The sequence below is a fragment of the Camelus ferus genome, chromosome 15 (assembly GCF_009834535.1).
Source record: "Camelus ferus isolate YT-003-E chromosome 15, BCGSAC_Cfer_1.0, whole genome shotgun sequence".
NCBI lineage: Eukaryota > Metazoa > Chordata > Mammalia > Artiodactyla > Camelidae > Camelus > Camelus ferus.
In genome coordinates this window covers 17,558,636-17,579,292 of record NC_045710.1, presented here as the reverse complement: position 1 = coordinate 17,579,292, position 20,657 = coordinate 17,558,636, and the positions used below count along the sequence as shown (strand labels likewise).

Genomic DNA, 20,657 nt, shown 5'->3' with positions numbered 1-20,657 from the left:
TGCCAGATGCTCTCTGTTGCAGCTGCTCAGCTCTGCCATTGTAGCATGAAAGCATCCACAGACAATATGTAAATGATAGGTGTGGCTGTGTTCCAGTAAGTCTGTGTTTGCAAAAACAGGTGGCAGGCCAGATCTGGTCCAGGGAACTCTAGTTTCTCTAGTTTGCTTTAGGTGATCTCTTGCTTCCAATGTCACAGTAATCACACATGCAGATGTGGGCTTTGAAGTGGCTTTGAAGTGGCTTTGGCAGTCCTTGTAGCTTGGTGGTCATCCAGATGATCCACAATATGTTTATAGTAATTTTTTTCAAGATTAATCTGGAAATAAAGACAAAATTTAGAAAACTACCGTGAAGAACTTAGGGATCTCCAGGAATTCTTAGATCTTACTTTCAGAAAAAAAATGATGTAAAGAAATAGCAAAAGTAAGGGGGTAAGGTATAGTTCAAGTGGTAGAGCACACGGTTGACATGCACAAGGTCCAGGATTCAATCCCCAGTATGACCTGTAAAAATAAATAAATAAACCAAATACCCCCCCCCCCAAAAAAAAACCTAAGAAAAAAATAATGAAAGTAGAAAAAGGATATAATAAATGATATATATTATAAAGGACATTGTGATTCTCTTGTTGTAATCTGTGTTTTGCATTTAAATTTTGCATTAATCTAGTGAGAGACCAAGACTAGGGGGAGGGAGCAGACTTTTGAATATTTTCTTTTCTTTGTAACTGCAGATAGCAGCTCCTGTTTTTTCTCTAGGACCTAGATTTCAGTAGATTTGTGCTGTTTCTGGCTGCTTTTTCTTTGTCTTATTTTCTTTCTGTTTAAAACTTTTTCCTCTTGGGGGCAGATTGTTAAAAAAAAATCATGTGGAGCACAAAGGAGTTTTAGTGCAATGAAATTATTCTGTATGATACTATAGTGGTGGCTACATGTCATTATGCTTTTGTCAAAACTCATAGAATGTACAACATCAAGAGTGGGCCCTAATGTAAACTGTGGACTTTGGTTGATAATAATGTGTCCATGTTGGTTCATCGATTGTACCAAATATGCCACACTGATGAGGGATGTTGAGGGTAGGGGAGTATATATGTGTGGGTGAGGAAGGCTTTGTGCCTACTCTGTATTTTCTGCTCAATTCTGCTGTGAACCTGAAACTGTTCTAAAAAATTAAGTCTATTAATTAAAAAAAGAAAAAAGAAACCATTATGTATGTTAAAGCCTATTTGATAACATTTCAAAATGATCTAAGGGTCAGTCTTAGTGATAAAAATATTAATTGCAGAATGTTAAGATATATATTTACATTCTAAATTTTCTTTAGGATATATCTATCTATAAACTTCTGGCAGGCAGTTTGCTTTAATGGATATGTAATTTGTGTAGTCATCACTTAATTTGTGATTCTAACATATTTGAGAATATGTTAGATAAATCACTCCATGATTATAGCAGTTTAATCTGCTTAGGGAAATCATTTAGCTTATGCTATTGTCTAGATATTTTTCTTCACAAAGTAAGGCAAAGTTTGGCTGAAATTGCCATGAATTTTGCATCAGTAGGGTCCATGCAATGGGCTATTTGTATTCCAGCTTTTTAGGCATAGAGATTTGAAAATATGCATGTAGAAGCAACAATTATGAAAGAAGTTTAATGAATGGGTTGGGATTCCACTCTGTTGCTTCTGAGTTGTATGTCCTTGAGCAAGTTAGTGTTCTTTCCTCGGCATCTGTTTCCCAGTCTGTAAAATGGGAATAATAATAATAAAAATAATAAAATAATAAATACCAGCACCCAGGGTTGTTGGGACGATTAAATGAGATAATGCATAGAAACAAAATGACTGGCATAGCCTAAATCATGGGACAAAATAATTATGTTTAGGAGTTGTTTGAGTTTGTGGATGAATACTTTTTTGTTTAATACTGTGTAATATAAAAATAAAAGATTTTATTTATATTTTACATATAAGCTAATTATCCTTATGTGTTTTTGTAGCTCTTCATTATAATTATTTTAAATTTATATTTAGTGACATGTTTATCTATGTAAAACAGTAGGTATATGGGAAACTGTGTCTCAGCTAATCTAGGACTCTGCAGAGAAAATAAAGTTAGCAATAAGACATTATTTTCAGCAAAGGAAGCAAGTGTACGAGCTCATTTAAGTATTGACTCTGATATTTCAAGGCTATCAGATAGAGGGACCACAGTTTATCTTTTTCTATATTGGGCTTCCACTTTATTTTTACTGCTACCCTCTTAATGTGTGCTTATACAACTTAATTTCTTCTTCACAATAGCATGATAAGCACTTGGTTGAATTGTCAAATTATATAGTGGTTTATTGTATCCTTTTTTGTCTCTAGGATGATTGAGGAAAGTGGGAACAAGCGGAAGACCATGGCAGAGAAGAGGCAGCTGTTCATAGAAATGCGTGAGTCTCGAGTGCTTCTAGAAATCCTTATTTGTATGTGTGGGAATGGCATTTTTTTTTCCCTCTCCCTTATCAAGTCATAGCTTTAAAAAATTAGAAGTTTTATGTTACAAGCTTTAGAAAGGGAAGAATGGGGGTTAAAGAATCGTGGAGTTGGAGAACCCCCAAGACAGAGCACGTATTTTAACTGAATTGACTTGAACTTCTTTCTTAAGCAAGATCATAAATAATAAAGCAGAAATGTTAACCTAGATCATCTGTGGGTTTAAGGCTTGCCTGTCAATTTAAACCTCTTGCTGTAACTCCATTGTTACCGTGAGCTTGCAGGTGGTGATAAATAATTAATGCATTATATAAATTACCTCCCACTAGATAAAGGTTCTAAGGTAGAGATGACTAAGTGTTAGCACAGCACTTACAGCTGTAGGAAAAATTAAAAGCATGAATGTGTACTTTGGTATATTACTTTACTGTATACACTTTAAAATCTGTTAAAACTTCTTATATATTTCTTATCTATTCTTATGTATTCCTATATTCTTACATATTCTTATATAGTTGTTACATAAAATTCAAGCAAAAAAAAAAAGATGGCTGGGAGGAATAGGGTAGTTCCCAGTGTTCGGAGGGTTGGTTTGGTCTGCAATTACTTGTCGATGTGACCATGACTGCATGGCCTTGACCAATGCACTGACGCTTGGCGGACCTCAAATTCATTAACCATGAAATGGGGTTATTGGTCTGTGCCAGTGATTGTGAAGCCTTTTAAGAGCATTGTGCTTTTTTTTTTTTTTCCCCAATGAGAGCTTACAAGGACCTTCAACATGAGTGTTGTAAAATTGGTGCTGCTTGGTGAAGCCAGAGGAGGGAGGTGGGAGTCAGCTTGAGATACCCCCGAGGTAGCTGCAGAATTCTAGAATTCTGCATATCATGGAGTGAAAATCAGCAGGTCAGACCCTTTCAACTATCAAGATTTTCTAAATTGTTAGAGTCTTAGTAATGGGGAAGCAGAGTTTGACTCAACTCAGATCTGTGTTGTCCTGTCAGGCAGGGCCTAGATAATTGTCTGTTAAAGATGGCAGAAAAAGAAATTTTTGGCTTAGGCAGTTGATCTGGGTGATCTTTAACGACTTTCCTAGTTCTGAGTCTCTCATTGCTAGTCATCTAAGCTGGGCACCTTGGAATCACTTCTCTCCACCTCACCCTCCTCCACCAAAGAAATTACAAAGCGCAGCTGAGTTTTCCCCTGTGAGTCTTTTTTTTTTTTTTAGTTTTATTTATTTATTATTATTATTTTTTTATTGAAGTATAGTCAATTTATAATGTCAATTTCTGGTGTATAGCATAATAGTTCAGTAATACATGTACATACATATATTTGTTTTCATATTCGTTTTCAGTATAGGTTACTACAAGACATTGAATATAGTTCCCTGTGCTATACAATATAAACTTGTTGTTTATCCACTTTATGTATAATAGTATCTGCAGCTCTCGTGAGTCTTGAATCGGTCTGTCCCTCAAATTATAATGGCTTTGAATCCAGGCTCTGTAGTCAGACTGCCTGGATTTGCATCTTGGCTCCCTCACTTACTGGCTTACAATTTCCTCATCCATAAAATAGGACCTACTGCATAGAATTATTGTGAAGATTAAATGAGATAATGGGACTAAAGCACTTCACGCCATGCTTGACCCAGAACCGTAGTTATTTAATGTGGTTAGCTGTGTTTATAGTTAATATATATATATATTTTAATCATTTTTACTTTTCTAAACGGAAGCAGTCAGTTTCTGATCCCTTCCTTCAGTCTTGACGCTCAAGTCGGTGATCTCTGATGCTACCAGACTGAACTATATAAACCTTAGGTTACTTCCTCCTTAAATCCCTTCTGTTGCTCCTCATCACTGTCCTGAAGAAGCCCGAGCTCCTGAGTTGCCCAATGAGGCCATTTTGGACTCTTCCTTGGCTCACAAGTTTCTGATTTCCATCACTCACCATCTGTGTTGTTTCCAGCAGTCCTGGCCTGGCTTTCCCCCAGAGAGATGGTGGTTTTCCTCTCTCTGTGCTGTTGTGTATGGGGTTGCCTCCGCCTTCATCTGGCTTGTTGCTCCTGCCTACCCTTCAAGACTCAGCATAGGGGTCATCTTTTCATTTAGTTTTTAACACATTTACTGAGAATCTGTTATGTTCCAGGCACCATTCTAGGTGCTGGGGTTATAGGGGAGAACAAAACACAGTCCCTGACTTCTCTCCCACAGCTTACATTTTAAGGGGAAACTGACAAAAACAGAAACCAAATAAACTGTAATTCTTGATACTAAGAATTACAGAGGGTAGGTACACTTACATGGGCATATGAGAGAGCGTGGTAGGGTAGGTATTTGAAGTAGAAATTGGGTATTCTGCAAAGAATTGAGTTTACTCTTTAGTGAATGCTATCACTGACACATAAACCTTGTATAAGTTACCATTCTCTGTAACAAACTCAAGGATATGATGTTTGGTGGAGGTGGCTCCCTGAGTCTACTCCATTTCTTCACAGAAAGAATTGCACTGGTACCAGTGGTACAGTGCTGTTGGAAGCCCCAATCTCATTGTCAACATCACCCCAAGTCTCCAGCATAATTACCTTGTAAGAATGCAAAAGTCACCTTTTGCCAGCCTTATTACTTGGCCCTGTCATCTGGGTGTTGGGTTGATTGTAGTATGTCAGTTTTGAACCAAATGATCTTTCTTCACTCTTTTATTAATCTTAATGGTTAGTTTATAGACTTCTACTTAGGTAGGTAACTACATGTATATCTTTTTTTTTTAAGACTTTATTTTTTTTAGAGCAGTTTTAAGTTCATAGCAAAATTAAGAGCTGTCTCGTATTTACCCCCTGCCCTGACATATGCATAGCCTCCCTCACCATCAACCCCCGCCCGCCAGAGTGGAACATCTCTTACAATTGATGGACCTACACTGACACATCATTAGTGATGGAATTGGTTCATTCTTTCTTTGCTTAGTATTTTATCTTCTAGACTCTAAGCATCACAAGAGTAAGAATCACATGTATTTATCATGGTAGCTCCAGCAACTCAATAAATATTTATTAAAGGAAGAGGAGAATAAATTACATAGAAAAATTTGATAGTTTATAATTTTTACATAATATAAAATTACTAAGAAAAATGAAAGGTGATAATTTCTCAACTCTGGTGCTAAAGTAAAAGCTGTCTAGATGAGTCTATAAAATATTTGACACCAGGCCTTTGTGCTCAGAGGTTCTGGTTTTATTTTTCCTTCCCCAAAATGTCACTTTTATTGTATTTCTCAAGGAACTTTTGGCTTTATTGGTCCTCTCCATTATATGTTTTTCTAAATATTCCACGAATGCTTGAAAATAATGTGTATGTTCTCTGCATTATTATCTCAGTCAAGCTTGTTATATGTTTTATTAAAATCTTTTTTGTTCTTACTGATTTGACTGGTTGATCTTAATTATTAAAAGATGTTAAAAATCTCTGCTTTGATGGTGGATTTGAAATTTTCCCCCTATAGTTTTGTCAGTGTTTTGAAGCTTTTGTTCTTAGTGTATATATATTAAAATGTTATGCCTTCCTAGGAAGTTGGATCTGTTGTCATTATATGGGTACCTGTTTTTCTAGTAATGCTTTTTTTTTTTTCTGCTGTGAAGTCTAGTTTAAAAAAAATACTGTATGTATGTATTTATTTTAATAAAGATTCTGGGGATTGAACCCAGGACCTCATGCATGCTAAGCATGTGCTCTGCCACTGAGCTGTTACCCTTCCCACTGTGAGTCTGTTTTTGTGTTATATTAATATAACTATACCAGCTTTCTTTTAGTTACACACCTAGTACAGTATATCTGTTCATTCTTTAAAAAATTTTTCTGTATCCTTATGTTTTATGTATATCTCCTATAAACAGCATAAGTTAGTTTATTTAGAAAACAAAACAAAACTGACCATTGTGACAGTTTTGGCTTTTTCACTGAAGGATTTATTCTGTTTAACTTTTTTTATGAATACTGATATATTTTATTTCTTACGTTTTATTTTGTACTTCAATTTTGTCCTTTCTCTGTTTTTCCTCCTTCCTTGACTTCTTTCAGATGAGTTGAGCTTCCTTCCATTTATTCTACTTTTCCCCTCTACTTAGTTGTGAGTTATATTATGTTCTTTTTCTATTCTTTTTGTGGTTACCCCAGAAATTTTAATATCAATTAAAATGAAGTCCAGATCCTATCAATAAATATAACTTTGTTCAAAGTAATACAGGAATATTAGAATATTTTAGAGTACCTCTTTTATGAAATATATGCTGTCTTTTGTATTATGTTTTGAACTCCATATTAGACTTTATTTTGTATAATCAATTTTTGTTTTATCCAACCTATTTGGTTATCACTTTCTTTGCTTGCCATTATTTAAAAAAATTTAAATCTAAATTTTGGTGGCGCTAGGCATGTGTCTCTACCATTTCCTTTTGTGGAATTTTTAAACTTTTTTTCCTACTTCATCCGCTGAAGGAGTCACCCTTCAGTGGTTGTACCTTCCTCTCTGCTGGGACCTCTGGCTTCACCTCTGGTCCCTAGGGTTTTTAATTGTACCACCAAGAAAAAAATGAGGAAGTCATTCATGTTCATTTTTGTTGCTTATTCAGACTAATTTTTTTTGAAAAAAATTTTTTTCCTCATTAGAAGTGCTTGTAAAAATTTTCAGACAATTCAGAAATGTTACTCTATTTACATTTATTAGATTTATAATCTTTTCTCCCCTTTCTCTCCTTTCTCCCCTTTCTCCTTCCCTTCTCCTCATTTCCCCAGTTAGATTCCTTTTTCAACAAAGTATATTTTCTTTGTTATACCTCCCATTGGTCTGCTGAACACCTCCACCAAATCCTGTGGCTTCCTAGAACATGGTTTGGAATCCTCTGCCCTACCTGAAGAAGGCTAAAAGCATCAGCATGTTTACCCAGGAAACAGAGCTGGCTTCCCCACTGTTTTTATCACCTTCCCCATTAGCTTTTCCTTGCTAGTGTCCACAGTTGTATAGTTTGTCTAACCTTTTGTATTTATTTACTCTTTATATTTTTAGGAAAAAGGAGATCAGAGTCTTTTATACCAGGCAACTGAGAACTTCCTAATTTTCAGTTATTTATTCTAATAAATACTTAGTTGCTAGTTTTATTATGTCCTACTTTGGGGCATATATTAATGAATAATACAACAGTAAGTGGGTCTTTGCCTTCATGGAGCTTAGTTTCCAGGAAATGGAAACAAGGAATGATAGGGCAGTGGGAGCCATGGTAGGGGAAGCATGGGAGGTCAAGGAAGGGATCTGGGAGGAAGTGTCTCGGCTGAGTCAGCCCAATGATGTGGTGAGGGGAGGGCTGGGGCACTATCACAAAGGCCCAGAGGTGGGAGGGCGTGTCATGTTTGGGTAATTGTATGCAGTCCAGACTGATTGGAGTTGGGTGTGCGGTAAAATTTGAGAGGTGCATGAGCCAAACCTTTAAGTTGTGTTGGGTAGTCTTGTGTTTTCCAAAACTAGCTGCTTTATATGACTCTCTAGGGACATTTGTTAAGAATGAGGATTGCGGATTCTTCCCCTGGAGATTTTGATACAAGCTTCTGATACAAACAGATAACAATAAAACTCTTACATTTGACTCTTCTCTTTTCTTGGGATTTGGTTATACTATAGAACATTCATATCCTAGTTTCATGAATAAGGAGAGCCATAATGTACAAAGAAGGGTTAATCCTTTCTTATCATTTCCCTGTCTTTCTCCTGTACCTCTTGGGTACCCAGTGTCTCCATATTGTCCCCTGTCTGTTCAGGAATTTCACTGGGCTTTCTAACTGGAGCCAGTGTTCTGCTTGGATATTTAGTTAGGACTCTGTACCATTTTTGATGAGCTTGAAACATTGTCTGACATTAGAATTAAAATGACATTTTACTGTATTTCTTATAATGAAATACTCTTGAAATGAATGATAATGAAAAGTAATTATTTTTAAGTCCAGAATTCCCAAAGGGATAATCTGATCATTTCAGTTTTTTTGCTGGGAGCTTTTCTATTTTGTATGTGCCAAACTACCATATTTTCTGATCAGGAAATCAATATGATACTTATGTAGGGGAAGTATTAAAAAATTGAAGGCTACACTTAGGCAGTGTATGAGGACTCTCCTTTTGGAAATCAGTAAAGGTGACTGCTCCAGAAGGAGGAGAACCTATGGGAAGTTTGAGTACCTGATTGGTTGAATGTTGCTACAATAAGATTTTAATAAAGTTCTAAGGTTATTGATTATATCTTAACTTCTAGGAATTATTTTTGGATTTGGACTGCTACTAGATTTTAAAAAATGGTATTATGGCCAGGACTTCCTAGAATTTCTGAATCCTATACCATCCCACTGTTATCTCTACCTCTTCCCCATTGGGTTTAGAGTGATGTGTTTTCATAAGCATCAGTTGCAGAGGAAAGCAGAGTGATAACTTGATTCTTACTAGTTCCTGATACTTCAGTGTAGAGATTTCTGGCAAACTGGGCTGAAGCATATGGAGTTTCCTGCTTCCCTAAACTAGCTAGCTTTGGACTTGGGTGATATCGGCTCTGTTTCATCTTTTGCAGTACCCAAATCTGACTCTAACTGCACTGGAGAAAAAGTCTGAAGAGAGTGAGTTACAACAGGTGCACTGACTTTTTCCTGCACTTTTACTTCTTCACTAGCAAACATGGCCTAATAAATGCCTTGCAGTCTTGTCAATCAGATTAGTAGTCTATCTGTTTGGTCAGCTGGGGTTGGAACTTTCCTTTCCTAGCTGTTCATATTAGTTTTCTCAGTGTTTCTCATAAAAATATTTCATAAAAATAAATATTTAGACATTAAAATTACCTGCAGTAGTTTAATAACAGGTTACTTATTAAGTGCCCTTGAACATTTGTCAGCATTCTTTTTTAAAACCATTGGTTTGGTTTAATTTTTGAATAATTAATATTTAATGATTCGAATTTAAAATATTTAGGCTGAGACAGTAATATATTAAGAAATAAATGAGTAAAAGAAAATCATACTGAATAAATTTAATAGAAGAAGTATAACACTTATACTCTGAAAACTGTAAAACATTGTTGGAAGAAATTAAGGAAGACCTAAATAAATGGAAAGATATCCTGTAAGATACCAGAAAAATTTATCATTAAGATGGCAGTGTTCCCTAAATTGATCCACAGACTCAGTGCAATCCCCATAGAAGACGGCTTCTTTACAGAAATGGATGAGCTGATTCTAAAATTCATATGGAAATTCACAGGACCCAAGATAGCCAAAACAATCTCAAAAGAGAAGAACAAAGTTGGAAGACTCACATTTCCGAATTTGAGAACTACAAAGCTACAGTAATCCAGATTAAGTGGTACGGGCATAAAGACAGACATAGAATCAATGGGATAGAATTGAAAGTTCAGAATTAAACCCATACATCTTTGTTCACTTGATTTTTCACAAGGACGCCAAGACCATTTAATGAAGAAAGCATTGTCTTTTGAAGAAATGGTGCTGAAACAAGTGAATATCCATATGTGAAAGAATGAATTTGAGCCCCTGCCTCACACCACATAATAAATTAACTAAAAGTATATCATAGACCTAAATGTAAGAGCTAAAACTATAAAACTCTTAGAGGAAAACATAAGTATAAATCTTCATGAACTTATGTTAGGCAACCCTTCTTGGGTATGACACCAAAAGCACAAGTGACAAAAGAACAAGTAGATATATTGGAACAAAATTAAAAACTTTTGTGCTTTCATGCAAACAACCAAGAAATTGAAATGACTACCCACAGAATGAGTGAAAAAATTTGCAAATCATATATCTCATAAGGGACTGTATCTACAACATACAAAGAATTCTTACAACTCAATAATGAAGAGATAAAAGCCCAATTAAAAAATGGGCAAAGTGACTCATAAAGGGAAGTGGTTTCCTTTTGGGATAATGAAAATGTTCTAAAATCAGTTGTGGTGATGGTTATACAATTCTGTAAAGACCATTAAATTGAATACTTTGAATGGGTGAATTACATGTGAATTATATTTCAAAAAAGCTTCTTATATTAAAAAAATAGGGCTATATATATATATATATAAAAGGATAGAAGCTTTGTGAGAACTGGATGATGGAGGAAATAATTTTAATCGTGACATCAAGGTAAAGGTTGAAGTGAGAGTAAGAGAAAGCTTTGCTTCACTTTTTGGTCAATAAATATTACTTTCACCAAAAACCTGGAAAAATCCTTCCTTTTTAAAAAAATTTTGTGAAATGAGCAGAAATGAGAGATGACTATAAATATTGGTAGAAGATAATTCATGCTAGTTCACTTTCCGTTTATTGAGTCAAAGTTGCTGCTAGATCTTGCAAAGGCAGCATAGATGAAGTGAAAAACTCACATTGGAGGACAAAGTTCCCTGAAGTGACCTTAAAATTCAAGGAGAATTTTATAGCAAATTTTGACATGAAAACAAAGTTTGATTTGTAGACTCATGTAATTTAGGCTTTGTTATAGTTACTGTGGTTATATATCACTTATCCCCAAAGAGTCATTTTTTTTGTTTATGAATGTTTGGGGTCTAAAATTAGAACAACATCCAGTGCCGATGTCTTTGCTGCATAATATCCGAGGTCTCGGTTGCAAGACTCGAAGTCTCAGGGCTGGATCACTAGAGGCCTTGCTTACTGACAAGTGTGACGGTTGCTGATGACTTCGGCTGATAGACTCAGTTCCTCCGCACTGTCAGCATCTCTGTGTGGTCTCTCCACATCAGCTAGTCTGGACTTCTTCCCAACAATGGTCCCTGGGCTCCAAGGGCAAGCATCCTCAGAGTGAGAGCAGGGGCAGCCTGCCCCACCTTTCATCACCTGTCTTCAGGAGTTGCGCAGTGTCGCGTCTGCCACACTCTGTTCACCGAGACAGTCAGAACAGCCTCAGATGCAAGTGGGGGGCATGTTCTTTAGTTCTTGATGGGGAGGGGCAGTGTACTAGACGCACATAGAGTACCGGTCTGGAAATACTACTGTGGCCATTTTTTTGAAAAATACAGGCTACCACACACCAGAAGGGGACCTTAGGGATCAGCTGGTCCAGTTCCCTCATTTTACAGATGAGGACACTGAGGCTGAGAAGAGATACATAATGTGGCCGCAATCTTGGCAGGTTGGTGGGCAAACTAGGGCTGGAATTTAGCTTTCCTAACTCTAGGCTAGGGTCTTTCCTACTATACCAGTTTGCTTCACTTTGCTGAGTATACAGTTCCTTCATTCAAGTCATGAGCGGTCCTCCTCTCAGAGTTTTCTTAGGCTGGCAGCCAGGATGATGTAGGGAAAACTACTGGCAGAGTGCTTGGCATGGAGAAGGCACACAGAAAGTGTTTCTTAACCCTTCCTCCCCTCTTTGTGTTGCATCCAAAGAAGGCCTGGTTGACATGCTGTCTATTGGCATGACTGTGCCAACACAGTGGAGTAGAAGCACTTTGCCAGCACGTAGAAATTAAATGGTAGATCTAGATGATGATTTTTTACTTGTCCTTTTTCAGGTGCTCAGAATTTTGATGTCATACGACTATCAACATACAGAACAGCTTGCAAATTACGATTTGTACAAAAACGATGCAACCGTAAGTCATTATTTCTACTCATTTCTGTGATAGATGAATAAAGCCCTTGATGGTGTAAAAGATTTTAATATCTTTTAGTCATCTTATAATGTTAATTTAATTATTTTTGTCTTAAGTATTTATCAGAATATAAGCTTTGAAATGGAGAGAACTTGTTTTATTCTGGGTGTCCCTCAAAATATTTAAGAAACTCAATAATGTAACTAGTTTTGAGACTGGTATAGTATTCTCTCAATGGGAGAATTGATTTCTCCTTGTCACCGTTTTTAATTAAAAGTTTTATACAAAATTAATACAACTTATCAGCTTCTAGAGGAAAAGAAAAACTAATATTTTGATAAAGGTATAAAAAATTAACTTTATTAAAGTTAATATAACACATCAGCCTTTTCTATAAGCAATTGCTTCCACAGTTGCTACATATAAAATAAGTAAATAAAATATATGTATATATGTGTTTGTATAGACACACGCATATAAAATCTCTCTTAATTTGTGTGCAGATGAACTAACTTAGACTGAATTATTGTACTTTTTCATTTACGGGCATGTATGTATTTTAATGAAAAACTGTTTTGTGTAATGTCAAAGGACACTTGCCTTGGAATGGGAAAACCTCAGTTTTACCATTTATTATAAACACGTGACCTTGGGCAAGTCACTTCTGATCTAAATACTTCTACACTACATTAAGTCCTACTCAAAAATCCTAGGTTAAAATTCTCCTGAAGAGTTTACTTCAGTTAGACTGAAGTCATGTTTCTTCTCTGGTTTTCCAAAGCAGTGTTTTTCAGATTACGGGCTGTGACCCATTAATGTTTCCTGAAATCCTTTTGGTAGGCTGTAACCGAATGTAAAGCATATAATAGAGAAAAGGAAAAAAAAAGAAAAAAGAATGTAGCTTAATGTGGTAAGGTATTTTGTGAAACGTGTTTTTTATACATCTAGAAGTGTGTGTGTGTGTTGATTTAAATATATTTCTGTGGGTTGTGGTAAAAAAATTTGAAAACCGCTGTCCTAGAGCAACTACCATTTTTATAATTCTTCCTGTAATTATTCTTGGAACATAGAATAATGGGTTGAGCCAGGCTATAAAGTAAAAGAGGCATTGTTCTCGAAGTTTTATTTTGTTACATGTGTTTCCTCAATTCACCTGAAATTTTTTTATGGGTGTAGAGAGTATGAGTAGGAGTCAAATTTCAATTTTTTCTGTATGTATGTTATTGTCCCTATACTGTTTATTGAAAAGATCATTCTTTTTCTTTGTTGCTAAAAACATCTTTTCCTCATATTCATTAGGAGAAATGTACAAGAATGTTCATAGCTGTGTCCATATGTAAGATCTGCTTTTGGACTCGTTGTTCCATTGATCTGTTTATCTATCCTTATACCAATAATCACTGTTATCGCTTTATAATAAGTTCTTGTTATCAGGTAGATCACGTCTTCCTGCTTTGTTCTGTTTTTCTTTTTAAGATTATCTGGGACATTCTTGGCTTTTTTACTTTTATTTCCATACAGCTTTTAGAATCTGCTTATAATTTGTGCTAAAAACAAATAAAATTAAACGAAGAACCATGCTGAGATATTTTTCCTTCTTCATTTCTTTTTTAAAGTGTAATTTATATGTAGTAAAATTTACCCTTTTAATGTATTCCCCTGCGGGATTTTGTTGGAACTACACTGAATCTGTAGATCAAGTTGGGAAGAATGAACATATTTCCAATATTGAGATTTCATCCCATGAACATGGTATATCCCTCTGTTTATTTAGTTCTCTAATTTCTGCTGATTATATTTATAAATTTTTTCGGTAGAGATGTACATCCTTTATTGGATGTATTCCTAAATCTTTGATGATTTATGATGCTAGTATAAATTGTGTTTTAAAATTTTATTATCTGTTACTGATATAAAGAAATACAGGGACTTTCATATCTTGTCTCGTATCTAGCAGTCAATCAAATACCCAAATGTTAATTTTAGTGACGATATGTGTAGAATCTGTGAATTTTCAATGTGTATAATTTTGTCATTTCTGAATAATGACAGTTACCTTTCTTTATTTCCGTTACTTGTACTAATAATTACTGCATATTTATGTTGGTTAGGATCTGATGATCCTATAAAAAGCTTTCATTTTGATAATGATTTCTGATTTAATTTCATTTTGATCAGAGAGCATGGTTTGTATGATTTCAATCCTTAGAGATTTGTTGAGATTACCTTTATGACTTGGGATAAGGTCAATTTTTGTACTTGTTCTTTGTGCTCGTCACAGTAAAGCGTGTTTTCTAATCATTAGGGGCAAGACTTCATATAGTGTCCATTATGCTTTGTTAGTCACGGAGTTTAATTGTCTATGACTATACTTATTTTTTTGTATGTTTGCTCTGTCACTTGCTAAGAGAGGTGTGTTACTGTCTCCCACAAAGTTTGAGAATTTGTCTCTTTGAGGTTCTGTTACATTTTGCATTGTGTGTTTTTGACACTGTTGTAGGGGAGGCAAAATTTTACCTCTGCCCTCTCAGGGTCTCCAGCTGGGCCTGGGAATTAAATTGGCGTAAGACAGATTAACAGGAGAAAAGCATACAGATTTTACATGTACATGGGAGCTCACATAGGAAAATGAAGACTCAAAGAAGTGAGCAGGCCCAGGTGCTTGTGTACTAAGCTGAACAAAGAGTAGCGATTATGGAAAAGTAACTAAAATATATCAAGAGACTAAAGATAAGAGTTATTTTAACAAAGTCTGTGCAGATTTCTCTTAGCCTCAATTCACTGTCTCTGGTGTTGAGGACATTTCTTTCCTCCTGGAATAGGGAGGACATTTTTCACAAGGGACATTTATTTCCAGCTTTTGGGAAGAAAAGGGGAGATCAGAGTGCTCTTCTTGGCATCTGCTGTTTTGCAGGTGTCTTTAGCTCAAACTAATCCTTATGCCAGAGTGGCATATTTTAGGGGGACATATTCTGCTATCTTTCACTATTTATTAGATGTAAATAAATGTAAAGTTCTTCTATCTTTCTGCTGGATTAAAACTTTTAGATTGCCGACAGTTTATTTTCTTTGTGTTCTAGTCCATCTTGTTGATATCTGGAACATGATTGAAGCCTTCCGAGACAATGGCCTTAATACACTGGACCATACCACTGAAATAAGTGTGTCCCGCCTCGAGACCGTCATCTCATCCATCTACTACCAGCTGAACAAGCGCCTTCCTTCTACTCACCAAATCAGCGTGGAGCAGTCCATCAGCCTCCTCCTCAACTTCATGATTGCTGCATATGACAGGCTAGTACCTCACCTGCTTACTCCATTTTAAGAATGTTTATCTCCGAATCATCCCTCTTCTGTACTGCCTTGCCAAGGGTTGTCAACTTAGAATCACAGTTAAAAAGGAAATGAATCAGTGTTAAGTCACTACTGAAGACTGGTTAGATGCCAGAATGACTTACTGTCCTGGGGTATGTCACATTTTAACCTGTGTAATATTAGGGAGATTCACAACACTTGAGACACATTGTTTGGTAAAATTGTAGTTACCTTAGTCAAGCTGTTCTCTTCCAGTGAAATATAGCTGAGTTGTACATTTGATTATGAGGCTTCCTGTTTGACTTTTAAAGCTAACTTTTCTTTATTATGTAACAGCAATTGCCCCTGGACTATAGTAACCTGTTTTCTCTTTATTTATTTTTAGGGTTCTATTTTAATTTTTTTCGATGTAGAACATTTTTCTTCTAAACCTTACAATGATAGAAGAAAACTAAACATACCCCTAATTAAAACAGAAATGAGTTGCTATATTTGTATTTATGGAGAATTAAGTTGGGTATGATTAAAAAAACAGAAAATAAATGGTAAATGATGGAAGCACAGAGGTTAATGCTTATATTCTGGGAACCATGGGTTCAGGTTTCTGATCCTTGCTGTACTGTACCATCTGATTTGGATGGATTAATTCTCTCCGCTTCATTTTTCTCTCTGTACGAAATGAGTTCATATATTTGTAGAATGCTAATACTTTATAATATAGAGGATTCTGTGAATTAATGGTAAAATCATAGAAGTGCCAAGGCCAAGTAACAACATAGGCACTTACTAAATTCACAACACTTTTATAAGATGTTATCAAATTAGATATTCCATCCATTTAGTAAAATTTATTTAAAGAAATCTGAATTTTTAAAACAAGAGTGTACATGAGACATAAGTTCTAGAATTCTAATACCACTTTTTAGCAATTTAAATTAATCCAGGAGGTTAATTTTATACTATCCAAGGAATGACTCTTCTGATCCCAAAACCTCAGTAAAAACTGTCACTCTGTGGTCAGTAAACAGTACCTTATCCTGACACTGACTCACTTGAGTAAGTCAGTTCAGGGTCAACACAACACAAATTAATTTAAGAAACAATTTTAAAAAAAATTTTTATGGGGGGAGGTAATTAGGTGTATTTATTTATTTTTGTAATGGAGGTACTGGGGATTGAACCCAGGACCTCATGCACACTAGGCATGCACTGTACCACTGAGCCCTCCCCTCTCCCCTAAGAAACAATATTTTTAAAGTCAGAAATAAAAATTGTCTTACAGCCTAAAAATAAGGCAGAGATTATAAATTTTGATTCCATACCAAATAAGTACTACGGCTAAAGAAGGGAGAAGAAGGGAGAGTGAAGAGATAGCAGAGGGAGAATGGGAAGACCAGATGAAAGAGGAGAGGGTGAGAAGCGTCCTGGGACACATTCAGAGACAAAGGAAAGGAAGAAATGGACAGTAAATCAGGTGAAGACAGATCAGTAGAAGGGCACCCTAAAGAGAACTAGGGAAAACAAAAAGAGATGAAAGAGTTAAGAAGAGTGGGGACTATAGTATGGCAGTGGTGAGCTTGGTAATTCTCAAGTCATGTGCTGCCTAAAACCTTGAACGTGGGCATCAGAATAAATCATCGCATCTTTACTAACCTTGAAATCGTTCTATGGTAAGAGCTTATTTTTTGGGTTTTTTTAGGTTATATTATTTTTTTTTATGGTAAGAGCTTATTTAGTTAGCTCTCCAGAAATTTGAAATTGGCTTTCACGTCCTGGGAAAAATAAAGGATCTAGTTATCAGAATTTTATTTTTTGAAAATCAGGGCATTTTGTTGTTAAATACTTCAAAAAGTAGTAATCCCATCGTGGATAGGCCACTTTGTTACTTAGGCTGGCGAGTCCCTTTGATGTGTAGAATTTCTGTTATTTTAATTGATCTTTTCAGGCTTTTGTATTTCATAATTTCTCAAAGTTAAAATTTGGATGCAATAATTACTTAATTATTGAATTCCTTTGCCTCCAAATTCATAGTCAGATTTTTGGCCAGGTTGTTTCTGTTTATTCTAATAGATTGTAAGACGTTAAAACAACCACCAGAAACAAATAGGGTCTAAGACTTTCTCCCTGAAGTGTGTATTTTCTTAGGATTTTTTTTTCAGTACTTAGGATTTGAAATATTTCACACTTGACAATTAAAAACATTGAAAAGTACAAAGAATACTGTTATAAACATCTGTGTATAGGACTTCAATGAAAGCTATAAGGAATAGCCAAAACATTCTGATGGCCTCATTTTTTCCTCTATCAGATCCTCACTGCTACAGTATTGCTAGTTACATGGTCTGATCTGAGGGTACAGCAGGTGATACTTTAACCAACATTATATATAATTTTTTTTTTGAGTAACAGATACTCAAATTCCCAGCATGAGGGATAGGAAACCTTCCTTATTCTTCCTCAGTTCAGCTGGCTTAGATTTAGATTTGTGATTTATAAACCTCCTTTCTGTTTCCATCCTCTGCATTAGTTCAGTGTCTTCAGTTGTAAGCAATAGAAAGCCTACTCCGATGGACTTTTACAGTGAGAGGAATGTAGGCTCACATAACGGAGGAGCCAGAGGCAGGCCAGTCTGGGATCTTGGTTCCATCAGCACCCTGGCTTCATTTCTTTATAGTGGTCTTGGCTTTGCCTTCCTCTTATATCAGTTTCATCTTTAGAGCTGACTTCAGAAAATGCCTGCTGGCAGCTACTAAGTGCTTCCTTTTTCAAGTCTGGGTAGGGGGAAAGAGCCAGTTTTCTTTCAGCACCAAACAGATGTACCTGAACCTCCAGAAATGTGCATTTGGGCCATATATGTGTGTTACGCTTTTTAGTGGAAACCAAGGATTTGTGCCTCTAGAGCAGAGGATAGTTTAATTCTCACCTTCACTGCATATTGCCTCACACTGGGGATGATTAAACTCTGTATGAAGGTGATGACTACAGTGTTCACCCCTGAACTCCTTGCAATACATCATAAACTTGTGGTTCCCTTTCTTGCTAAATGGCCCTACTGTCCATCCAGTTTCTTAAACCTGAAACCTGAGAATCATTTATAAGTCTTCCTTCTCAGTCAGCCCCCACAAGTTGTCAGTTATCAAGTTCTTTCATTTCTACCTCTGGACTATCCTTCAGATTTGTGTACTTCTCTCCATCCTCACTGCCACCATCCCAGACCACCAGCATCAGCTTTTGCCTGGACTACTGCTGTAGCTTCTAACTGGTCTTCTTAGTATATACTCTTCTTCCCTTGTTCATTGTTAGAAGTTATTAACATCTACATACCCAGAAACTTGAACGTTGACAATAATTTACATTTATCTCTTCTAACCCATCCTACTGACCTGCACCTAACTAATTTGAACCCTGTTCTGATTTTGTGTTATCATTTCCTTGCTTCTTAGAAAAACGTTTTTCCACATATACAGACATAAACAAAGTATTATTTGATTTTAATTATTTGTGCAATTATAAGAGTGCTGTGCCGAACCTGCTATTATCTGATTTACTTGTTTCACCCAGTAGTATATTTTAAAGATTCATGATGCCTGTAGCTGTAGTTGAGTTATTTTCACTGCTGTATAACGTTCTGTTGTGTTTCTATGCCATTTTGGTTTTTTCCTGATTTTTGCTTTAAGAAACAACTCTGCTTGGAATATTCTTACATGTGTGTCCTAGTACAGTGTATACAAATGTTTCTCTTAGTTCTAAACTGAGGAATAGGATTGCTGAACTGTGAGGTATATGAAAGTTCAGCTTTAGAATTGAACTGAGATTTAGAAGATACCAAATTATTTTTCCAGATAGTGCCAGTGCATAAGATCTTTTTGATCCACAGTGTGTAAGCCTTAGAATTGTCAGCCTTTGTAGTTTTGCTAAATGACCTCTCAGTGTCTTGGTTTGCATTTTCTTGATTACTGAGTTTCTTCTTGTGTTTGTTGGCCGTATATATTACTTCTGTGAAATGCCTCTTTGTGTCTTTTGCCCATTATTCTAGTGTGATGTTTTTTCTTTTTGTATTGATTTGTAGTTCTTCATATATACAATCTAGATAATCCTTTCTTGATTGTGTCTTGTATGTATATTCTCCCAATTGATTTTTTAGTTTTCTTAAATATCTTATTCTTAAAATATTTTTTCCACTCCTCCAACCTCCTTTCTTGAAATATTATTAATGAAAAATTTCAAATATATACAAACATGGGAAGAATATTGTAATAACACTCAATGTGCCTGTAACTCAGCTTCAGTAATTATCAATACAGGGCCAGTGTTACTTCATCTATATCCCCAGGCTCTCTGCCTCCCCTTTCCCCACTTTCTTGGCTTATTTTGAGGCGGATCTCACATATCATTATCATTTCACATGTCAATATTCCAGTGCATCTGTATCTCTAAAAGATGGGGCTCCTTTAAAAATTTATTATCATAATGCCATTATCTCACCTAAAAATTAATAAATATTTATTAATATCTTAAAATATCCATTTCACTAATTCTTTATAATTTTTTAATGTTTTGTTTAATTTGAGATTCAAGTAAGGTCCATGCATTGCAGTTGATTGATATTCCCTTAAGATTCTTTTCATCTGTAGATGTTCCCTTCATTTCTCTCTTTTTGTGCTAGAGATTGCAGTATGCATTCTTGATTTTTCAAAGTCTGATATTAATTGGCACCATTATTCTCTTTTTAGGCAATGCAAAGACTGCTGTGTTTCTATACCATTTTGGTTTCAGAACGCTTTAATTTTTACCTCCTCTTTTATGTCATTGAGATTGTGTATTTTTATTTCATATATATTTAAAACCAAGCAGTCCTTATTAATTTTTTATATAGTTAAACATTTATTTATAGGTAAGTCTATGGTAAACTAACTGGTATTTACTGTATAATAAAATAATGTTTGCTTAACTTTAAATACGTTAATTTTGTTGTTTTTTCGTCCTCTCCTGCACTTTCAAGATTCCATCGGAAATTATTTTCTTTCTGCCTGAAGAACACCTTTTGTTATTTCCTTTCTGCAAGTCAGACTGTGACACATTCTCTTTGTTTTTGTATGGATATTTCACCTTCACACTTCCAAGAATATTTTCATTTGGTATATGATATTTTTGGTTGACAGTGGTTAAACCTTTCAACATTTTAAGAATATTGTTCTAGTATTT

The 20,657-nt window shown here is 35.5% G+C and overlaps 1 protein-coding gene and 1 long non-coding RNA gene across 15 annotated transcripts in view; one reads left to right on the top strand and one right to left on the bottom strand.

Annotated features, from left to right (window-relative positions):
• Positions 1 to 20,657, top strand: part of DTNB (dystrobrevin beta) — a 214,536-nt gene that overhangs the window by 28,830 nt on the left and 165,049 nt on the right. For all 14 annotated transcript variants that reach the window (XR_004326183.1, XR_004326184.1, XR_004326185.1 and 11 more), the window contains exons 2-4: positions 2,372 to 2,439; positions 12,057 to 12,137; positions 15,218 to 15,431. Coding sequence is in view for 11 of the 14 variants with exons in the window: in XM_032497159.1 (XP_032353050.1) it covers positions 2,372 to 2,439; positions 12,057 to 12,137; positions 15,218 to 15,431 (363 nt within the window). In the remaining 3 variants the exon portion in view is untranslated. The remainder of the gene's footprint in view (positions 1 to 2,371; positions 2,440 to 12,056; positions 12,138 to 15,217; positions 15,432 to 20,657) is intronic.
• Positions 3,781 to 17,876, bottom strand: LOC116668915. Its single transcript, XR_004326186.1, has 3 exons — positions 17,866 to 17,876; positions 13,963 to 13,965; positions 3,781 to 3,930 (listed from the first exon to the last, which is right to left on the bottom strand). It is a non-coding gene; the product is annotated as an uncharacterized LOC116668915 (long non-coding RNA).